The sequence below is a fragment of the Eptatretus burgeri genome, chromosome 12 (genome assembly GCF_056783735.1).
Source record: "Eptatretus burgeri isolate ZD-2024b chromosome 12, Ebu_testis_v1, whole genome shotgun sequence".
NCBI lineage: Eukaryota > Metazoa > Chordata > Myxini > Myxiniformes > Myxinidae > Eptatretus > Eptatretus burgeri.
The window spans coordinates 11,311,243-11,335,383 of NC_140972.1; the positions used below are offsets into that span (position 1 = coordinate 11,311,243).

The following is a 24,141-nucleotide window of genomic DNA, read 5'->3' on the forward strand; positions in this document are numbered from 1 at the left end:
TTGATTTTGTTAATTGGGTGATGGTGGTGCCGGTGGTTTAGTTATTGGTTTTGTTAATTTGGTGATGGCGGTGCCGGTGGTTTAGTTATTGGTTTTGTGATTTGGTTGATGGCCAGTAGTGTAGTTATTGGTTTTATAATCAGCTGTCGTTTCATTCTGGTGCTGATTGTGCACAATCCGAGGAAATTAGTTTGTTTCGTTTGATGCTGCAATGTGTCCCTCACTGTCGATTTCAAACGTTACACGAGGAATGAACGTTCAGTAATAAACGTCGTGGTTCAAATGGTTCTTTTTTTTTTTAATTGAAAAAATAAGTTATTTTTTAAGAGTTATTGAGTTGTTCTTGCATATGTAACCAATTCCACATCCTCTTGGCTGTCGCTATCATTTTGTTGGGGCGTGGCTGTGCCGCTGATGCAGTGCCCTCTACACCAGTACACTGGTGCTCATTTCGCCGACCTTGGAAGGATGACAGGCTCGGTCAACCCCGCCTGATGTTAATTCAGCAGCCAACGGGGCTCGAACTCAGGAACCGAAGATCCCAAGCCAGCCACCCCAAACACGAGGCTTATTGTTGAGTGTTAAGTTCGCTGGAAACCGAAATTACCACATAATCATAACAAGGAAGCATGACGTTTCGTGAGAGAGAATCCGAGGCAGTGAATGAGAGTTACGTGCGCTGGTTGGATGGTTCCGTCGTCGCCTTTTCTCCATTTTTAATTAAACTGATCCGTGTGTGTCCCAGATCGCGAAGGATGCAATAAAAAGTGAATGCGATAAATTTTTTATTGTTTTTAAAAACGCAGAGATCTCATTTCTCGCATTGTGTGCACTCGACGTCGACGTCGTCATGTTAGCTTGGCGGAGTCTTGTTGGGAGTCTCGCGCTTCTCGTCCCGGGACGTTGTAACTCCATTTCGGTTCGCGGTCCCAGGTGAGCACCGGCCCGTTCTCTCAGACTCTTCAGGAAGGGTTTTACAAAACGCGCGCTGTGACGTTATCCCCGTTCTCGGTACATTCGAGCGTTGTTCCCTTGCGATGGCGCTCACGTCGTGTGACGAACGAGTTAAAAATTGCGTCACAAGTCACGTCCGTCCCCGTCCATTGAAATACAGGAGTGTGTCAGGGGCAATGTGCAAACTCATGTATATATTTATTTATAATTATATTTACCAGTGCATGCCCGTACGTGCAAACAAAAAAAAAAACTTTCAAACTGCGTGCCAGAAACGACAACCACACTTCCACACACAGAGTTAATTAAAATTAAGTTTACCTCCCTGTCTTTGCTTGCCATGACATTCGCTGCCATGTAACCGCACGGCCCGTGACGTCATCGTCGGCCGGCCGCGCACCGGCCCATGCAGCAACGTGTCATGTAATTTGTTGGTAAATGAATGACCATAACTTGGGAAGCACTTGTCCGATTAATATCAAACCTTGGAAAGGCACATCCTCAGGTCCCCAGCAATAAACCTGGCAAGTTTCAATGAGGTCGGACCAGTGGTTGTCGAGAAACGGCAGTCACACACACACACACACACACACACACACACACACACACACACACACACACACACACACACACACACACACACACACACACACACACACACACACACACACACACACACACACACACACACACACACACACACACACACACCTGGAATTATATATATATATATATATATATATATATATATATATATATATATATATATATATACAGGGTGTCCATAAAGTCTCTTTATAATTTATACCGTCTTGATGTGCTTAGTACAACTAATGGTGCCCATATAGAAGTGTATTAAATGAGGCAAAAAAACTTCAATATCTACTCCTCCTTTTGTAATAATTTCCACAGGTTTATCTATTCATTTGCTTTTGTAATAAATTGTTTAAATTGTAAAGAGACTTTATGGACACCCTGTATATTTATTTATATATATATATATATATATATATATATATATATATATATATATATATATATATATATATATATATATATATATATATATATATATATATATATATATATATATATATATATATATATTGGCATGCCCCTTTCTTTGTTCCACCATTAGATTTTTGTGACTGCATGAAACATGATTTACATGCATGAAATTACATGCATGAAACAAGATTTGGCACATATACTAATGATATTATTGTCTTCCTTAAGAAGCCCCTCAAAATTCGTTTTGATGCACTTTCACAAACTCCAACGGATTCCATTCAAATTCGGTACGATTATGGCTTTTGGTCCAACTTAGGTCGTTGGCTATAAATTTTTTCCATAACACTTCCGATATTCGAAAAAATCGATAAATCGATATCCCTTATGGGATTTTCCATTCAAATCTACTCAAGTTTAAGGCCTACGGGGGACGCAAATTTCCACTTTGCCCCGGGCGCTGTTTACCTCCGCTACGCCAAGCTGTTCGGGTTAGGGTTTGGGTTAGGGTTAGGGTTAGCTACCCTAACACTAACCCTAACAGCTAACCCTAACAGCTAACCCTAACAGCTAACCCTAACAGCTAACCCTAACAGCTAACCCTAACAGCTAACCCTAACAGCTAACCCTAACAGCTAACCCTAACAGCTAACCCTAACAGCTAACCCTAACAGCTAACGCTAACCCTAACCGCTAACCCTAACCCTAACTGCTAACCCCTAACCGCTAACCCCTAACCGCTAACAGCTATTCAGGAAATTTGCAAGAAAGCCCGGGCAACGCCAAGCTTTATTGCTAGCTCGAGCAATGCCGGGCATTACTACTAGTTTATAAATATTTGGCCTGTTGTGTCCTATCCGTTCAGTGGACGAATACTAGCTCTTCCACGAGTCTCAACTGTATATATACAAAAAAAAGAGAAAAAAGTAAAATGATAATACATCCGTATGCAGCCTGTGATTGCTGGTTACATCATTGCTGGCAGCGTGGCTGTGCCACTGATGCAGTGCCCCCTGTTTCCAGTAAGCTGGTGCTCATTTTGCCGACCTCTGAAGAATGACTGACAGGCTGAATCATCCCACCTGGTGTTATTTCATGGCATGACGGGCTCAAACTCAATACCCGAATATCTTAGACCTGCCAGCTTAGCCGTTAAGGCAACATCAGGCTTACGTTAAATTAAATTAAGAAGTTTCAATGAAATTAACAACGATACATCATGTCTTTTTTTTTTTTTTTTTTTTTCATTGAAATCACAATTTCGTGATATGTGATAGCCATACAAATGTGGATTCGATTTTTTTGTTAATTAGTTAATTGTCTCACCACCTGGATGGATATTAACAAGGACAAATGTGTCCAAGAGCCACGTCCTAAAGGCAATAACAACAACTACAGTACTTCCGATATTTCGTCACGTGCCTTGATGGAGCCAATAGTAAGATCCGTCATGGAGGCTCCTGTTCATGACGAGAAAATAGTGTATTTACGAAACTACAACACATTAAATGGAATAATCTTTAAATAGTAACGTGAACTTTTCGAAACTTTAAAGCAAATGTCCGAATATATTTAAAAGTTCATGATAGACGCTCTCAAAAGGCACCCTCAATGCGAGGATGTGTACAGGTGTTTAGTATTTAAGGAGATCCGGATCCTGTATATAAAATAGCTGAGTCCTAAAGGTTTTGTCTTCACAAGAAGAAGAACAACAAGAACAACGCGGAGCTCTCTTAGAGCCAGCGTTCGCTACGCGAGACGCGGCTAAAAATGACTCAATTACTTTTTGCGTATCGACGTCGTGAATCATCATGCCGGATTTAAAAACGATCCATTGAGTCGCCTCGGAGGAGTTGGGGGTTTGGGGGGGGGAAACAAAAAAATAAGTTAATGGACCCACAGACGGATGTCCTGATTGACTGAAGGACATCATTATGGCTTTCACAGCTTATCTCGACTCCAACGGAGACGAGCTGAAAAGTCAAGAGGAGCGGAGGAAACAGCAACCTGTGACTTGATATCGACGATAGCCAAGGTTAGGCCTCCCCCGGCACCCTCAATTCAATGATTGCCTTTTCTATCTTTTTTGGACCACCAGGTGACCCCTGACATTCCACATTTAAGGAGAGAGTGGAAATTAAGAAAACATGTCACCATCTACAGTTTATCCATAAAACTTAACATCATGAAATCCTGAGGAAAATTCTTCAAGTTGTGATCAAAAAGGTGTTGTTTTGTTAATTAGGTCACAATCCGAAAAAGTAGGTCAACGATACGAATCAAATATCAGGTGCGCAACTTCAGTGCAGGTAAACTATTATAATGCAAGGACATCTCGGAAGGCCAAGTGGTCTTTGAGATTCTGCATTGGCAAAATTGAGCGATGACAAAAAAAAAAAAAACGCTTTTAAAAAATTATTTTATTTTTATTTTCCAGCCCACCATTTTGACCTTGACCTTTTACTTGGATGGGTATGATGTAAATTAAGCACAAATATGCTTTACTTTAGGATATCTGGAGAGGGCAATTTTGTTCCGATCAATCAAACCTTATTTGAGTTTTGGTGAAAAAATAAAATAAAACTTAAGATGTCTATAATTGGGTCATAACCTCTGAGAAGCCCCCCACCCCTCACTTTTATTCCTCCTCTGGAAGCAGCGGAGGCCACGGGGATTAACTGGGTGGCACAATAATTTGGTTAATTATTTGACCTGATTGTTGTTCATTGATTTTGGTTTTCTTGTTTTTTGATTTCTTGGTTTGACTTCTGGTTATTTTGTTTATTGTGGAGATTGTTCTTTTTTTAAACTTCTTGTTTTTTTTTATAAAAAAGGCTGAGGCCATAAACCTCATTGACTTTGAAACAGGGTTGATTGTTGGGGTTCATTTGGCAGGAGCTTCCGTGACAAAGGCAGCTCAACTTGCTGATGTTTCACGAGCATCGGTGTCTAAGGTGATGTCGGTGTGGAAATCTGAGGGAAAGACATTGATCAGCAAAGGGCAACAGTGGGTGGAAGCACATACTCCAGGATTGTGATGTCCATGTATTAATTAGCAGGCGAGCAACTGTAGATCAACTGACTATATTTCAACCTGGGGCACGAGCAGCCAGTTTCATCAAAAATGGTCTGTCACCAACTCCACAGAGTGGGATACCATCGTCTGGTTATAGTGCACAAACTGCTCATCCTGCACATTGCAGAGCACAGTCATGCAAAGACCACCGGCAATGGACTCCCGAGCAGTGGAGAAATGTGACATGGTCAGATGAATCATCCTTCACCATGTTCTTGACAAACGGACGAGTGCACGTGTGGCACCAACCTGAAGAACTCTCCAACCCTCAGTGCTTTGTTCCAATAATGAAGGATTCTCGTGGTTCGGTAATGTTGTGGGCACATTTTCCTGGCATGGTTTGGATGCAGTCATTCCCTCAGAAGGAAAGGTCAATGCCTATTGCTACCTAATGGTACTGAATGATCATCTTCCTCCCCATTTCTTTCCTGCCAGGAGGGGTGTCTTCCAGGATGACAATGCCTCATCCACAGAGAACGTGTGTTCGCCCAATGGTTGGATGAGCATGACACTGATGTTATCCATGTCATGACCTTCTCAATCACCAGATCTGAACCCAATCGAGCATTTATGGGATATTCTGGAACGATATTCCGAGGAGCATAGCCTTGCCTTTCCTTCTCTCCTCGGTGGAATTATGTTTGAATTGTTAATTAATTGTTATTGTGGGTTGCACGCCCCCCCCCCCTTTGGAGAGTAATTGAACCTGTTGTGCTTGCAGCGCTTTCCTCAAGTCCTGTCCAAAGGTGCAGTCGTGGTGGATTGGCCCAAATTCGAACATGGCAGATTCCACTCCGACTGGCTCTATCAAGTACTTGAGGTATGGTGGTGTTTTTTTCTCCATGCAAAGTCAAGGCTCGTGGAAGAGCAAGAACATAAAACAGGTCAGAACAAAAGGAACAGTAGAAAGATTGGGAGGAAACACACGAACACCAGGATTGAAGGATACAATTGAGGGAGTCTTTGACAAATGAGGGATGTGGGGAAGAATAAGGGTTGGGAGTGTGGTGTAGTGGCCTGCAGGGGCAGGGTATGGTGCGGGGAACGTGGTGGAGGTGTGGAGGAGTGGTTTTTGGAGTGATCACGTGCCTGCACGGGATATAGGAGGTCGCGCCGCCTGAGGCGTGGTTGTAGCCGTTGTGGTCTGTGGAGCCTGTAGGTCGTGTGGCTGTAGAGTGCATCGAGTACGTAATAAAGTGGAGTTACGGGCATCGTACGCTCACACTCTCGCTCGTGGCAATAAAGCAGGGTTGTGCTATCCCCTCGCTCGTGTCTGCCTTGGAGTACCTCTACCACGACACTACATTTGGTGACGAGGATGGGATTGCTGGGATTGCAGCCGAGTAATTGCCGGTTCGACTCGCGTGTGGGTCTCAGAGATCGACTCAGAGCCGGGGCTGGTTCGCTGTTCAGCGTTACCCCCACCCCTGGTTTCGGCAAGGTCAGACGTGCCTGGCGCCCTGGGGCGCAACTCTCTGTTCTCGCCAAAGCCGTTCGGACGTGCGTTGGGATCTCGGCTGATTGTAATGCATGGGTTTGTTATGGGGTTGATGGTGCGCCCAGCCGACGGCGCTGTTTAGCGTCACCGCCCAAGGTCAGACGGGTTTGGTGCCGGGCGGCACGAACCTCTGTACTCACCAGGTCGGCTGCGCTGGCGCCACGGGGCTTCCAGACAACGAGCTTCCAGGCTCGGAATGTTTATCTGATTCGGGTCTGTCTGGGGGAGATGTGCCGCCTTGTCGGCCGGGGGCGTTTGACGGTGCCGGGGGAGGTTTGCTCGGGAGGTCGTCGCGACCTCGCCGGAGGGCGTGTAAGCATGAGCCGCCTGGGGGCGCTTCTGCTGCGTAGTGATGCTGTGCTTCCCGCCTTGCTTCTTGATATCTGTAACGCGGCCAGAGTGCCGTGACGTCACGTGTGCGCGCCGAGCCGTGTGCAAAGCCGTGCGCAAAGCGCGTGTGCAGCACAAGGGGTGGACAAAAAAGCTGGGCATTTGGGGGGGGTTAATGTGGGTAGAAAAGAACATGGATTATGGATGGGGAAAACTTGGAAGGAAGTGGGCTTGTGAAGAGGGGGGGGTTAATGGGGGTAGAAAAGATAAACAGCTGTCTCGAAGACCGAGAGGGAAGAATGACGTTGTAGAGAATGTAGAAGTTTGTTCCACAGGTGTGGAAAAAGATGAACGAATGGGGAGAGGTGAGCAGTGATTCTGGATTTTGGGAGTTTCACTCGAGTGGCGCTGATGGTGCATCATGTGCACCCTGCAGAAACCTGGAGAGTAGGGGACAAAGCACGGAAAGAGCAAAGGATACAACACTGATGATCTGTGATAAGGTTGTTGGAGAAAAGGAATGATTTTATGTCAACTGTGATGATGGATTCCAAGACCTTGCTGGTGATTGGAAGTAAGCTGATAGGTCTGTAGTTCAGGGGATCCATTTTTGCACCTTTTTACCCCTCAGGCCAAATTAGCTAAGGGGTATTGTCGTCACAGGCGTTGTCCGGGCGTCTGTCAAATTTTGGTTTCCGTAAATTTCAAGGAGAACGCCTTGTCCGATTAAATCCGTTTTTCCAGGGCATGTTGGGGTTGAGTCGAGGAAGGTTCCTTTCGAAAATGGGCGCGTTGCGATTTTCAATGTGGCCTCCATGGCAGCCATCTTGAAATTGGTTTCCGTCGATTTCGAGGAGAACACCTTGTCCGATTAAATCCATTTTTGCAGTGTGTCCTTGTCCGATTAAATCCATTTGGGGCTGGGTAGAGGAAGGTTCCTTTCGATAATTATCAGTGTGATGCGATAGCCAAAATGGCGGCTAGGGCAGCCATCTTGAATTTGGTTTCTGGACAATAACTTGAAAACGGCTTGACAGATTGATTTTATTTTCATGGGGGTATAATGGGGGGTGGTTCGAGGAAGGTTCCTTTCGATATACAGCACATTCCGATATCCAATATGGCGGCTAGGGCAGCCATCTTGAATTTGGTTTCCGGACAATAACTTGAGAACGGCTTGACTTATTGATTTCATTTTTGTGTGATATAATGGGGGTGATTAGAGGAAGGTACCTTTCGATATGCAGCGCAATCCGATATCCAATATGGCAGCTAGAGCAGCCATCTTGAATTTGGTTTCCGGACAATAACTTGAGAACGGCTTCACACATTGATTTTATTCTGGCGAGGTATAATGGGGTTGAGTAGAGGAAGCTTCCTTTCCAAAATGGGCGCACTGCGATTTTCACTGTGGCCGCCATGGCAGCCATCTTGAAATTGGTTTCCGTCACTTTTGAGGAGAACGCCTTGTCCGATTAAATCCATTTTTGCTGGGTGTGTTGGGGTTGAGTAGAGGAAGGTTCCTTTCGAAAATGGGCGTGAAATATGGCCACCATCTTGAAATTTGTTTGTGTCAATGGGCTGAGGGGTTACGCCCGCTTTGCGGTGCTATTTTTTTTTTAGTACTCATGAGCTGATGCCGTCCAGTCCAGCAGCAGAGTCGATGGTTGAAAGAACCTTCTCCACCTTCTCAGGTGCAAAAGACAGAGTGTGTCCAGGAGAAGTTTGGTACGACAAAAGGATGGGGACCGAGAGTGATGGGTTGAGTTACAAGATTTGGAAGCAAACACAGAATTGAGCATTCGGCCTTCTCACGAGCAGAGTCATCTGTGGTGCCATTTGAAGAGAGGGAAGGGATGGAAGAGAAGCCTTCTCCAGAGACAGACGTGACAAGGAACCACCAGGTTTTGGGAGAGGGAGACAAATTTGAAAGTTCAATCTTTTGGTCGGACAGATGTTGTTTTCTAGCTCTCTTGAGAGTGGACACATACTTGTTGCTGAGATTGCCTTTGGTTGGGTTTGCTTTCCAGGAAGAGAAGGCAAGTTGTTTCAGAACGACTGCCTCACCACAAGATTCAGTCAGTGTACCTGGGCGGGAAGAAGGGGAGAATAACTGAAGACGAGATGGGATGGAGTTAACATCAGCGGCAGTAGATATAGGAGACTAGTCCTGACGAGAGATGGCTGCTTGCAGTCTATGCCAATCTACCCGAGTGAACTGCCAGACTCGCCGGCGCTGAGGCAGCTCCCTGAGAATTGCAGGAGACATTTGTGGGAAAAATTTTCATTTGCAAGTCCATTAAGATAGTTTGCTGTTTGGGGAAATCTGGGTTGGAAAGTTCAGTCAGTCAGTCGCATGGAGTCACAGAAGTTCCTTGCTGAAGGCCATGGCTTGTGAGAGGGGCACCACCACGCAGCCAATTAGCATGGTGACCATTGAAATCACCACATATGAGGAGGAGAGAGTTGGGGTGAATGCTAAAAAGTTGATCCACGTCATGTGAGTGAGAGACAGACAGAGATAGAGAATGGGTAGGTAGATGGAATTGTCACTGTTTAGAGGACAGTACATTACACAGACAAACAAAAGGTGGGACTGGAAGGAAAGTCACAGCCAAAGGTAATACTGGTGTTTGTTCAATGTAAGAGTAGACCCATTGAGAAATTGATGTAAAGTGCAACTCCGCCGCCAGGGTTTGGTTTGGGCCCATAAAATTGGAGGAGATCATAGCCAGGGAGATACACGAATGAGTCATAGACGTCCTGTGAGATGAAGGATTCTGTTAAACAGGTTATGTCTGGTTTATCAGCAGCATCTTGGAATGAGAGATCTGTCAGGTTGGAACGGAGACCTCGGATGTTTGAGGTCCACACAAAGAGGGGGGAGGAGTCATTGTTGCCAGGGTGCAGGAACATGGAAATGAGCGAGAGGGGGCGAGATGATGGGGGGAGGAAATATCGGAGTGTGGGATAGGTGTAAGGGTGCAGGAGAGGGGGGCAAGGCTGGGAGGGTGCAGGAGGGGGGGCAAGGCTGGGAGGGTGCAAGGCTGGGAGGGTGCAGGATGGGGTGGGGCTGGGAGGGTGTGGGACAGGTGGAGAGGCTGGGAGGGTGCGGGACGGGGGGAGAGGGTGTGAGGCTGTGGGACGGGCAGAGGGTGGGATGGGGGTAGAGGGTGGGAGGCTGTGGGATGGGGGTAGAGGGTGGGAGGGTGCGTGATAGGGTGCAGGCTGGGAGGGTGTGGGATGGGTGGGGGGGGGGTGAAGAGTGTTTAGTGGCAAGGTTGGTTTGTGTGAAGATCATGCTTGGAGGAAAGATTGGTTTATATGAGTTCATCATGTTGCTTTTGTTACAGTGGTTCAAGGTTTGATCATATTCCTCCCTTCCCACCTCAACCTTCCTTATCTTGCACCCTATCCTTCATCTCCTTGCAGTTCCACCCCAACCTTTGTGGGAGAGCCCTGAGGGATCCGCACTGGATACAATTGGGAGAGTCATGAAGGCGTTGAGAGCATGCAAAGTTCTGCAGTGGCAGTATGGTCTCGTAGATTTTGGCAGGAGAGCCTTGGGGGAATCTATTATTCATAAAGCACCTGAGTGGGTACAGACAGCAGAGCTCTGTAGGTGCCCATGGCATACATTAGTATTGTTACGGACTCGGGGTTTGGGGATTACCATGAGGGTAAGTACTCGTACTCCTCCCGAAAACCCGGCCCTGCAGGCCCCCGGCTCACAAGTAACTGCAATCTGACGGGTTGTGAACGTTACGGCGCAACTGTAGTCGCTCGACTTGGAATTACTGGCCTGGCAGGGTTACGTTCTGCTGTTACACATTGCCTATCCATTTGCATGACAACCTAACTAGAAGCCACACCCTCAGTGCGTACCCATTCATCTATTCAAGTACAGCCGAGCGAGAACTGTAGGTATGCACTGTCTAAACTGGAGCCAATCATTTGGACTACAACTTCCCGTCTAGTGCGGACTGTGCTGGACCAATATAGAACAGCGGCTACAAGTAGGTTGTAAGAATGTGTGCAGGGTGTTTGTTTACAAAAGGAGAGTGACGAAAGGTATGTGGCACATTCAAGACGAGTTTTATTAGCAGGGATCCATACAACAAACACGCATCCATTTGTGTGGGACAGAAAAAGACAACAATAGGGGGAATTGGTGCTGTGCGCAATGTACAGAAGAGAAGAGACAGTGCAGATCTTGCCTATCTAAATGATCCCTTGTACACCTTACTTGTGCTACTTGTAAGACAATGACGCCAATCGGTCGCATTTCTGAGGAAATTGGATGTGAGAGAAAGACAAAGAAAAAGAGACGTTTGAGGCATATTGGCGACCTCGCTCACCCGGCACAGACTTGCAAGCCCGGGCTGATCCCAAGTATGGGGAAAGGAAAGAAAGGGTACTGGGATTTGAAGTGTCGCTGTGTGGAACAAGCTCTCTTGGTATGGTTGGTTCGATCTCCTGCCCTGCCTGAGTGCTTGTCCCATTCCGTTCTCCGAACGCTCCGTCAGCGTTCCGTTCCGCTCGTTCTGCAAGACGACTATGCCGGAGCACTCCACCCTTCACACATCTCGGAAGGGGTGGAGTTTGGCAGCCTTTGTGGGCATGGTTGCCACGAGTGAGGGTCACGCTCTTCCTCTTTTGTTCTGAGTGCAGCGTGCCCATTGGTCCGGACTTGCCTCTTCATGAAGTCACACTCCTTCCAAGACTGCTATCTGCAAAATGGCCCTAGTTGTCCCTGGGACGGGCCACACACATCTCCTGGGTCAACATGGGGCTGAATGCAGCATCCCCCCCCCCATTCATCACACATACGCCCAGCAAAGGCGCCAACAGCGGGCTGGACTGACGGGTCGGTCGTCACCGGCCGCCTCGCCGGTAGGGAGGCACAAAACCAAGTGATCAGTGGAGATCATGATCTTTGTAAAGCGAGTTGGTTGGTGGTGGAACCAGGTTGGAGTAGCAGGCGTAGGATGTAGCGTGGTGGTTGTAGGGATATCCTGAGTAGGTGAGGCATAGCAAGGTGGTTGAAGTGGTTGTGGTTGTCTTCATGGTGAGGTAGCATTGTCTGAGTAGCAAGCAGGTGTTGGAATGGTGAGCTTGGATGGTGCGTTGTAAATGATAAGTAAATTATTTGGGTTTGAAGCAGGCTGGGTGGTTTGGCACCTGTTTGAAGCAGGTTGGTAGATCGTGTGATGGCGGAGCAGAGTGATTGTTGGGGTTTAGTGGGAAGGGCTTTGAATGTAGTGTTTGTGAAACAAATTGAATAAATGCCAGATAAAGAAAGTAAAAGAGAGGAAGACCGACGTAATCGCACACAACGCATATTTCCCATCCCACTAGACACAAGGAGGACCCTACCTGGAACATGTAATTAAATAACTAATTCAGGAACCGCTGCATGTTATGTACCATTGCCGTGGGGGTCTTGGATTCCAGAACTCTCACAATATTAGTCATATGTATAAATATACGTGTGGACTTTGTTCTCGTGATTATATAATGGTTGCATTAGGAATTGCTTGGGATTATAGCGCATCATGGTTTGGCTGCATCTGCTTGGCTCAGGTTTCTTCCCTCCCCGATCCCACCTCCAGCCAGGAGGAAGCGCAATCCATTGACCAAGAGCTGTTCTCCACGGCTGGATTTAGCGTCGATCAATTAATGGAGCTTGCAGGCCTGAGCTGTGCCACCGCCGTCGCTCGTGTAAGTCGCCTTTCTGCTCGTGTTGGCGACGTGTTGAATCTCCCATTTCAGTCCTTCCCGTTCTCATAACTCGTTCTACCGCCGTTGCATTACAGGCTTTCCCTTTGGACACCGACACCACCAAAGGCCGGACTGTGCTTGTTGTGTGTGGTCCTGGAAACAACGGTGGAGACGGTCTGGTGTGCGCGCGACATCTCAAATTGTTTGTGGGTTTTTTGTCACTTTTCTACACAATGGGACAGCCATCGACTCCACCGGAGTCGCAGCCTGTTTGTGTTTATTATTTGATTGGCAATTAGTTTTTTAGCTTATATTTATTTATTGTCCACACCTCCAACTTTTCAATATAAACACACACACACACACACACACACACACACACACACACACACACACACACACACACACACACACACACACACACACACACACACACACACACTATTTTCGTGGGATAACCGTGTGAAACCACCCCGACATCTTTCTTTGAATAACGATAATTTCTTGTGACCATCCTTGCATTGTTTATATCCTTTTTTGGAGGAGCATCCCCACATCCTCTTGCATTTTCCTCCACCACCGAAGGTGAAGGAGATTATGTTTTCACCCCTTTCTGTCTGTTTGCTTGTTTACAGGATATCTCAAAAGGTTGTGGACGGACTTGGATGAAATTTTGTGGACAGGTTGGTTGGGTGTATGACAAGGACGAACTGATGAGATTTTGGTGAAGATCTGGGTCTGGATCCGACTACGAGAATTTTTTCAGTGATTCTTCACCATTGAGAGATAGGGTTAAACTGATATACAGCACGATGTCTCAAAAAGTTGTGGACGGACTCGGATGAAATTTTGTGGACAGGTTGGTTCGGTGTGTGACGAGGACGAACTGATTAGATTTTGGTGAAGATCCGGGTCTGGATCCGACTACTCGAATTTTTTCAGTGATTCTTCACCATTGAGAGATGGGGCTAAACTGATATGCAGCACGATATCTCAAAAAGTTGTGGACAGATTCGGACGAAAGTTGGTGGACACGGGTGTGTGACAAGGAAGGATTGATTCAATTTTGGTGAAGATCCGAATTCGGATCTGGATCCGAATGTTTTTTTCAGTGATTCTTGACCATTGAGATACGGCTAAACCGATATATAGCTTGATGTCTTAAACAGTTGTGGACAGATTCGGATGAAAGTTGGTGGACACGTTGGGTGTGTGATAACGACGAATTAATTCGACTTTGGTGACGATCCGAAACCGGATCTGGATCCGAGAATTATTTGATTTTTTTTTTTTAAAGTGATTCTTCACCATTGAGAGATCGGGTTGAAAACGATATTTCGCATGATATTTAAATAATGTATTGGGCCCGATATGTTCTCGTGGATCAGGCATTACGTGGTGGAGGTGTGCGCTCCACCGAGTGCCCTTCTCGTTTTAGAAATGCGTTTCATGTTGGAGAATTTCATTGTTATTGCACAGATTTATATTTTTTTCTCAGGATTTGCGTTGCATTAAACGCGAGCAATCCCCCATTTTTTCAGAGAGAATGATATGGGTACAGAAGGTGAATTTGAAGTGGAGTACAATCTTTCCTGAAGATTGCCGTTGTTGTTTACCGACTTCAAAGTAACAGTAATTTCTGGTTCTGAATTGCCAAGAGTATGTGGCAAGAGCACCTCCATTAACGACGAGCACAGAACCCACCCCGGAGATCGAATTTGCACATTACTTGCTGCAAAGTAGTCTGTATTTTGTAAGAAGACTATCGATGTTTGTGAGCTGTTTGCTCCAAAGGTTCCACATGATCTCAAGGTCTAAAGGGGTACGTTCCAATATTAGTTAGTGTCAAAGGGGTCTAATCTCTCAAGCATGTGAAGTGGTCTCAATGGTCGAGGGTCCAAGCTGTCTAAAATCTGTCTGAATGATGTGAAGGGTCCAAATGGTGTTTCGGTCTAAGGGATTGAAAATAACTTGAGATGTATAAAGGTCTAAATGTTCTATAGTGGTGAAGGGATCTAAAGTGTCAAAAAGGTATCAAAGGTTAAAGGGTTCTTAATGGTCATAGAGGTATTGGGTGGGCTCTGAAGGGTTTTGGGGTTCCTTTGGGGGTCTCAAGGCTCTTTGGGGGTATTAATTTGTTCGTGCGTGCATCTTAATTATGGGTTATTAATCCTGGCAGAAGTAAATTAAATGAGTTTTTATTTTTTTTTAAACAGTCATCTTAAATTGCTCATTTTAGTAAAAAAAAATTAATCTGTATCAATTTATTCGAAACAACATATTTCACCATTTTATAAATCTGTACTTTGATTATTTTGCTTATCCTGCTCTTTGTCAATTCCACTCGATTTGTGTTTTTGTTTTTAACCGAATCTGCACACCCGGGTATCGCCTTGTGGTCATATCCTTTGAAAATGTAACGGATGGGTACCCTGTGAATGCAGATGAAACGGCCAGCTTAATCTCCCCTTCAAACGATTAATGCTCTTGGCTGTGCACCAGCTGAAGTTTGTTGTTGATGATTCTCTGCCGGGAGTCGAACCGAGCAAGCAACAGGCAGCTCAAAATGCAACTTGCAGCTGAGCTCTTCCGTTGGCTCAAGGAAAGTTGTTGTTAATGTTAAGCCGCATGCCTTCCATGTTTCCTCCTCTTGGATCACTTCAGGTACAGTAATCTGACGATGGCAGGTTCAAATCCTGATCCCATTGGGAAGGCAACGCTAAACCATCCCATGTATGTTGTCGCCCAGGAAGCTGCTTTGATTGTACGATACTCCTCAGGGCTAGAACCTGGCCCTCCCTTGTGGCAGACGATTGATGATGAGTTTAAGTTAACAATTTAAAAGTGTTCACTTGGCAATCACACAGGCCAGATAACTGCATGAAATGCTTCCCCAAAGGTGAACCTACATTGTAATTCCCAAGTGTTTCCTCCATCCTTCTCCTCACTCCCCCATTTGTGCATCCTTCTCATCCCTAGGGTTATGAGCCGACTGTTTTTTACCCCAAGAGGCCCAAAAAGCCCTTGTTCCAGGGACTTGTGACACAGTGCCACACCATGGAGATCTCTTTCCTCGATATTCTCCCACAGGTGCGCGCTCGCTTACCCACACACTCACTGTTTGAAAATGGATAAGTAATGCGACTCGCATTTACCTTGAACGTGTGCTTGGAAGAGGTATCTGAGATTTTCTTGAATATTTAACATCGTTTGCTGCCTTCGACCTCCATGGTCTGTCGCGATCATTTATCAGCTCGTCCGCCACGCAGGGCGAGAGGGCCGGGTTTTATAATCGCTTCCGTGTTTCCTTGATTACCATTTGGGTTTTTGTCATGAAATTTTCAACAACCCCTCATTGTAAGAACATGGAGAACACCAATGAATAATTGTATTTTTTTTATCTGTTGTTTTCATCAAGTTTAGTTGGAGTACAAACAGGATGTGGACGAGCTTTGCATTTTGAGATGTTTTCGAACTCTCGGGCTCTTTGCAGAGATTATTCACGACATCTGAAATCTCATTCGAACAAGTTGGTTTCAAGTCATTTAGTGTCCCCCTTCTTATTCCCACGACATTGAATCCAAATAGCATACATCCCCGTTACATGGAAAAGTCAACTCTCGCCATTTAGCCGACTCCGTAGTCGGATAAGACTACCCAAAACCGTGTTATGGAACAGAGGATGGTGTGGTTGTTTGTGGGAGAATTTACGAGATAGCTGCCCGGCCACACTCGACAACCTGAGAGCACCGGTGGAGAAAGAATGGAAAGGCCGACATGGAGAAGGCACAGATTGCCCAGCATATGCGTACACCTCATGCCGTATCTTGAACCACCTCCAGTTATGGAACCTTGTCAAATCTTCATGGTAACCGAAACAAACTGAACTCCGCGACCATTACATACCCGGATTGGTTCCTCTATTGAGGTTTGTTGAACGTGACCTACCTCTTTTTTGAAACCGTGCTAACCCAGATGCCCGACGTCGTTTTTATTAATCTCCCAACTGTTGAACATAAACTTAGCTACCTGTGGTTAGTTATCAATACCAGTCCATCTTTAAGTATCCGTCGTACATTCACAATTTTTGATCGTCCGATACCTGTCATGATTGAATTAAATATATCCAGCAGCAGTGGAAAGATCACTTTTTAGATTTCATGAACAGCTAAGTACGAGATCAAGTGTTTGAAATTTAGCTTGGTGCCCCTGTCCATTGTGCCTCGTGCCCCTGTCCATTGCCCAGAGTGTTGACCTCCTTGCCGTCCCTCTCTAGGCCGAGGCTTTAAGCAGAACATTCTCTTTGGTGGTGGATGCCATTTTTGGCTTCGGTTTCTCAGGGGAGGTACGAGAACCTTTTCAGAGTATTCTTTCCACGATCTGTGCTGCCACCATTCCTGTGGCAAGCATTGATGTGCCTTCAGGTAATCACACCCTCTCACCATTTGGCTGAAGACCATTAAATGCATCCATTTCGCAATTTGTTTCCTTCTCCTCCTTTGTAGCAACATTAGCTGAGGGCACGGCTGTGCCGCTGATGCAGTGCCCCTACTACCAGTACTATGGTACTCATTTCACCGACCTCAGAATGATGACAGGCTGAGTCAACCCCACCTTGTGTTAATTCAACAACCAAACGGGCTCAAACTCAGGACCCTAAGATCCCAAGCCAGCCACTCTCACCACGAAGTCAACACCAGGCTTGCCGTTTGTTTTATGAATCAGCACGGATAACTAGATTTCTGATATCACAAAGTGATCACCAACGGTAACCCTCCCCGGTCGGACTAACCTTGACCTTCAACATTTAGGGATAGAGTGTAAATTAAGAAAATGTGTCTCCATCTTCAATCTATCCCTAAAACTCAACATCATGAAAATCGGAGGAAAATTATTTAAGTTATGATCAAAAAAGTGTTTTTTTTTTGTTCATTCGGTCACAATCCAAAAAAAGTAGGTCAACTATGCAAATCAAATATCAGGTACACCACTTCAGTGCAGATACACTATTATGATGCAAGAACACCTTGGAAGACCAAGTGATCTTTGAGATTCTGTGTTGGTGAAATTGAGTGAAGACAAAAAAAAAAGTAGGGGTTTTTTTTTTTTTCAAACCATTTGAGCTTGACCTTTAAGCCTAAGGAGAATGATGTAAATGAAGCATAAATGTGCCTTTACCCGAGGTTATCGAGAGAGGGCAATTTCGTTCCGATCGGACAAACCTTCGTCAAATTTGTGAAGTGTCCAATCTGCTCGTGACGTTAAATATTGTCAAAGTTAAAAAAAAATCATGTCGCCCTCACATACTTTTTATTCCCATTGTTCATGAAAAATTTCATTCCGAAAGTCCTCGGACATTGGCAGAAAAAAAGGAGGAAAAAAAACCCGTAAAATGGTGGTTTCGTCCTCCGATGGGTATAAGACCTTGACCTTAAACTCGGAGGGGTATGATGTAAATCAAGTGTAAATGCGCCTTTTTCTCGGCTCTCTAGAGGGCAAATTTGTTCGGATCGGACAAACTTTAGTCGAGTTGTGGTGAAACATGTTAAATTGCTTATAATTCGGTCACGCCATTAAAAATTAGGTCAAGGTGAAAATTTTGTCAACCCTGAGTACTTTCAATTCCCATTATTGTTGCAAATTTATTCCGGAAGTCCCAGCCGGCTCCGAGTTCCAGGTCGGAAATTAATACAGCTCGAAAGTTGGGAGTGTTGGAAATGCAGGAAGAATTTTTTTTTATATCTATCTATAATTCCAGCAATCTCTGTGTGTGGTGGGTCTGTGTGTCTGCGACCGCTGTTTCTCGACAACCACTGGTCCGATCTCATTGAAAAACTTGCCAGGTATATTGCTGGGGCTCTGTGGATGTGCCTTTTCAAGGTTTGATATTAATCGGACAAGTGGTTCCCAAGTTATGGCCATTTATTTACCAAACCAATGACAGGACACGGTGCGATGACGTCACGATTGACGTCACAATTCCTCTTGTTTTTATTTTTTCCTTGTTTTTTCGTTTCTTTTTTTGCACGTACAGCCACGCACGTACGGGCACGTGAGAGCGAAGGAACGGCCTGTGTGGTTGTTTCTGGCTTGCGGTTTGAAAGTTTTTTTTTTTTTTTTTTTTTTGCACGTACGAGCACGCACATACGGGCCCACACTAGTATATATAATTATTGGATTAATACCCCAAGAAGTTTAAGAAACTGCCATTAAAACCGGGGACACTAATAGTAGAAATAAACCCAACAATGGCAATAAGTCTTCCCCTATTCTATGGGATAAAAAGGAAGATTCTGACGTCACGTGTAAAATACCCCTCGGTGTCACCTCCATGAGCTACTCGAGATTCGCAAAATGATGCTCGCTTTGCCTCCTCTCTTTGCAGGATGGGATGTTGAGATTGGGGGTAGTTCACATGATCTGAATCCCGACGTACTCATTTCACTTACTGCGCCCAAGCGGTGCACGCGGAACTTCCATGGCCGACTGCATTTCCTCGGAGGTCGCTTTGTACCCCCAACGCTTGCCCAAAAGTATGAGCTCCACCTGCCACCGTTCCCTGGTACTGACTGTGTTACCCTGTTGCCATGATTCCTCGTCCCAGGTCTTTTGTGAAGCTTGCCCATGAAAGTTTTTGTCCAACAACAGCAAGTGTCACACTGTAGCTGTTTCAGTGTAATAAGTTAATAAACAATCTCTGAAATAATCACAATGGCTGAGAGTCTAATCCCTTCCCATATATACAAGGGTGGTTGAAGGTTGAAGTGGACATTTTGTTGTGGCTTGTAGATAAAGCTGAGTTTGTGCCTGAGTCATAAGCACCACCCATCCTACAGGCCACGCCCCCCTCTCTCTGAGCATCACAAGCACCGCGCATTAGCCAGGCCACGCCTTTCCCTCCAGCTGCCCAGAAATCGCCGCCGTGTTTCTTGCTGCGCTCGCTCTGAGGGTTCAAAGCTGCCTCTGATGTACATTTGAAGACTGAACAACGTCTATTCTATCATTAAATAAAGGTACCGTTTTGAGGAAACCAAATAATATTTTGATTACAACTCAAACGATGTATACATCACCCAATTGAAGGTACATTAATTCTCATAATGCAGAGGAAATAAAATGGTGGTCTTTCATTTAAAAATATATTAAAAAAAAAAAACCTTTTGGTTTTCGCCTGACTTTTCAAGGCTTAAGGCCCTATCACACCTTGACAATTTAGCCAGCGTATGCCGACGTATGAAAGTTTATCTAAAACGCTGGCACATGTCAAATACGTATGGGTAAGTTTCGTATACGTTAAGAGCACGCTGGCATACGTCATAGTACGCCGAGCTGTTAGACAAATTTTCCATGCTTGAAATTTTTCGACGTATGCCAGCGTATGACTCACACGTTCCGCATAACGCTGGCCATAAGTTGTAGGCACGTTACGCGATCGTTGACACACGTCGACACATGTTACTTGTAAGTTACTCGTAAGTCGAAACACGTCGAGGTAATGTTTAGCAGACCCCAAACTTATTTCTAACGTGTTGTAAGCACATTACTCGATCGTTGACACACGTTACTTGTAAGGTGCTCATAAGTCGAAACGCATCAAGGGAATGGTTAGCATCAGTGTTCCAGACTCCCTGGTTTTTTTTTTTTAGTTTTTTTTTTTCTTCCTTCCTTCGGTATGATGGTGATTTTGACACTTCGATTGCTAGTGCGGTTATAATATAATATTGTTGCGAATTCGCGCCCGCCGGCGTGCGAACGGCCACGTGACTCGAATCGCGGCACGTCGCCCACCGGACGGACAATTCTGTCGTGACCCTCTCGAACTAACGCCGGGAGCTAGTCACGGGTGGGCCTTTCGGACTCACCACGATCGTGCCAATCGGCCACCCGCGTGGGATAGGGTTGTTCGCCAAACTCGACCTACCTAAGTACCCACGCGGAGGGTAGACCGGGCGATCGCACCTCGCCGCAGGTCGACCCCGGACACGGGCCGCTTAAGCGACCCGTTCCGTACTATCGGGATAACCGAGCGGTGTTATCGTCGGCCTCGACGGTTCCGATTAATTATCGGGCGTATTAAGCCCACTACCAACCCTTTACGTGAAGCAAGATGGAGATTCAATTAAAGAAAAGACGAAGCGAAACGGGAAAACAGTTCAACATGATGCACATTTATTCCGCGGCACGCGGAGAGCACACATATACAATTACGACAATTATGCACCAAAAGCAGATGTAACAAAAGAAACACAACAATGCAGATCTACAACCGACTACGCGTGCACACGGCAACACTTACACAGTTTTACTTTACAGACGGCGCCAACAACACATTTACTCAAAAGTAAAAGAAAAGGCCACCCTCAAAGACAAGGGGGCAGACGGGGCCTGTGGGCCAATATTTGCGCGGGACCTGAAAGAGCGGTCAGGTCCGCGAGACCGGGTGGATCCTACCCGTGTCTTTGTGATGAGCCGCAAATGTGGCGGCACGGCGGTGCCCCGACTTCGTGCTCCTTCGCGGGTTTCGTTGGCACTGCTTGGAGTGCGAAAAGGGGGCCCCGTTCCCACCCCACTATCTCAGTGCGGGTGGGAAAAGGGGGGGGGGAATTGTTGATGCTCTGGGGAAAGAGGATAGCTGGCTTGCTTGGGTCCCGCGACGAGCGATTCCACCGCGAGCTCGTCGCCGACCGCCATCTTCCTTGCCTCAGACCCGAGCTACTCGGTCTCTTCCCCCATTCTCCTCAGCCAACTGCAGCAAACCACCTGTACGCCCTCGCCTCCCGACTCACTCCCCGCTCCTCCAAGGCCGACTCTGCGCTCAAACAGACTCGACCGCGCTCCAGACTTCCTCTCTCTGCAGCTCCCCGACAGACTGCGAATCCCGACAGACTCCGACTTGACTCGGCTCTCCGACCTCTCCAGACTGACTCGACCGAGCCCGACTCGACCCTGCGCTCGGCACTTTATAGGCCGGCAGGAGAATCCATATGCAAATTTCTGGATCAGAATGAGCTAGGGGGTGGAGCCACGCTCGCCCATTGGACGGAGGAAAAGGGGCGTGAGTCTCCCCTGATCCTAGAATTTGCATATCTCAATTCCACACCGACGCGCCTAGAGGCGGAGCCAAACCGCCCCACGCTTGCTGATTGGATGGATCAGAAGTGGGCGTGTAGCATTCCTGATCCGAATTCTCCTCGGAAAGGCCGCATTTTGCACTCGCGGCTCGGCGCGCGTCTTGCACGAGTCCAGGACAGCTTGACGCTCAGTGCTCACAGGTGGTGCGGGAATGGCGGTAGAAGGAGAGGTGAAGGTGGTGGAGGGTTTATGGTGGTGGTTTATGGCCATGGCGACGTTTGGAATGGCGGTGATGCGATGTTTGTGGGAGCGAGTTGTGAAGGTAAAGGTCGTGGCTGTTGGCATTGTTGTTGTTGTTGTGAAGCGGCGTTGCGGTTAGTGGTTGTTGTGTGATGGTGGTTGAGACGTGGTTGGTTCAAAATAAAGATAGAACATAAAAACTACTATCTCAAAGCGTCGCAGCCCGAATGAATCACATTTATTCCCTCTAAACGGGTTTGGGGCTAACTACACATGTACTTACAGAGATATCTCACCTACGGGACTTGAATGGTGGTTTGCAAATTTCCTCAACCGCAACAATATAATTAATAGGCTGCCGCTCAACGATTTAAATCATAACCGCACTGTACACTGAACACTGTCATACCGTAGAAAAAAAAACCTGGAGTCTGGAACACTGACGCTAACCATTACCTTGACGTGTTTCGACTTATGAGCACCTTACAAGTAACGTGTGTCAATGTGTGTCAACGATCGCATATCGTGCGTACAACTTATTCCCATCGCATGCGGAGCGGTGTCATACAGCAAGTACGTCGTAAAATTTTCAACATGTTCAAAATTACAAGACGTACTCCACTTACTACGACTTATGATAGCGTACTTTAGTGTTCTATTCACGCATACCAAACTTACCCATACCTTATTCGACATGCGCCAGCCTTTTAGACGCATTTTTCAGAGGTCGGCATACGCTGGCAAGATCGCCAAGGTGTGACTGCGATGTTGACACTTCCATTTCTGCGGTTGTTATGATTTGAATTGTTGTGCGGCAGCGTTTTCATAACCTACGCCACGTCATCGTCGGCGATGCGTGCAGCGCGCTATGCCTAAGTAAGACTATCGTTGGGAATCGGTTGTGAAGGCCGACAATAGGTTCAGCATTCGTTGGTATAAGTTATCTATAACACAACGAAACGTTCTGTGTCCATTACTAATACGTAATGCATAAGACCAAGTCGTTATGAATACGTCCGAATCTTTAAAAAAAACATCAGAAGTTCAACGTAAGCGAGCATTTTACATACATTTTAATACGTTGCCATTACTGGCTAAAACGTCAAGGTGTGACTGGGCCTTTAGAGGCGACGAGGCAAGTTAGAGGTTTGTAGGAAATGAAAGTGGGTTTTTATTTTAATTTTCCCAAACGTGGTTAAAAACATTGCAAAAATCCCTGTGAGAGGAGGCAGGGGAAGGGAAGTGGGGTGGCAGTCTAGAGGGAGGGTTGGAGGGGAAGGGGTGGGTGGGGGGAAGAACCTGGTGTTGACGACGGGTACCCCTGCTCGTCCCATCTCAAAACAAGTTAACTTCTCAGTCATCTCTCTCTGTTAGTTGTTTGCATATTTGTTCCTTTTCTGTTCCATTCCCATTTCCCGCTTACTCTTCTTGCTGTTTCATTCAGCTGTCACTCTCACTGTTGGTGATATATATATATATATATATTGTTGTGGTTACCAAATTCGCAAACCACCATTCAGGTCCCTTAGGTGAGGTATCTCGGTAAGTACATGTGTAGTTAGGCCCAAACCCGTTGTCTAGTGGGAATACATGTCATTTATGCGTGCTGCGACTCTTCAGGATAGCCGTTTTTCTTTTACTATCTTTATTTTGGACCAACCGCCATGATTACCACCACAACCACAACATCAACCACCAACCACAACGCCGCTTCACCACAACCGCCACGACCTTCACGTCACACCTCGCAACCGTAGCATCGCCACCGTTCTTGCCCCGCTGTGGGTACCGGTGTTGGACTCGTGCAGGGCGCGCGCCGAACAACGTGTACAAAATCACGGATTTTGTGCTTCAAAAACGGATCAAAAACGACACACGCCCACTTTTTGCCGTCCAATCGGTGAGCGAGGGGCGAATTGGCCCCGCCCCCAGGACGATCGATATATGCAAATTTATGGATCAAAAAGCCTTCACGCCCACTTTTTCTCGGGCCAATGGGGAGCGAGGTGAAAGGTCGAAGGGAGGGGGTCAAAGAGGAGAGGGCGAAGTTACGGGGCGGATAAAAGGACCGTGTTCGTCAGTCCAAGAGAGTCGAGAGGCGGAGAGTAGGAGAGTAGGAGAGTCGGAAACAGAGAGTCAAGACTTCGCGGGCGGTGGAGCTGCTCGCCGTGTGCGTTGGAGTCGGAACGGAGGGGACGGAGCTGTGGAAAGGCGGCGACACCAGACGAGGGGGTGCTCGCGT

General features: G+C 46.3%; 1 protein-coding gene across 3 annotated transcripts; it reads left to right on the forward strand.

Moving 5' to 3' along the window:
• The first annotated feature begins 726 nt into the window (after positions 1-726).
• NAXE (NAD(P)HX epimerase) lies at positions 727-19,299 on the forward strand. Of its 3 annotated transcripts, none has more exons than XM_085849510.1 (7): positions 727-933; positions 5,760-5,858; positions 12,479-12,587; positions 12,683-12,793; positions 15,567-15,677; positions 16,864-17,011; positions 18,973-19,299. In XM_085849510.1, the coding sequence occupies exons 1-7, from the start codon at positions 851-853 to the stop codon at positions 19,176-19,178; spliced, it is 867 nt and encodes a 288-aa protein (XP_085705636.1). In that variant the 5' UTR covers positions 727-850; the 3' UTR covers positions 19,179-19,299. The 3 variants fall into 3 exon arrangements, with proteins under 3 accessions (XP_085705636.1, XP_085705637.1, XP_085705638.1); XM_085849512.1 differs by lacking the exon at positions 727-933 and adding an exon at positions 3,978-3,997; XM_085849511.1 differs by lacking the exons at positions 12,479-12,587; positions 12,683-12,793 and adding an exon at positions 3,910-3,997 and having other exon boundaries at positions 740-933.
• Positions 19,300-24,141: the final 4,842 nt, after the last annotated feature.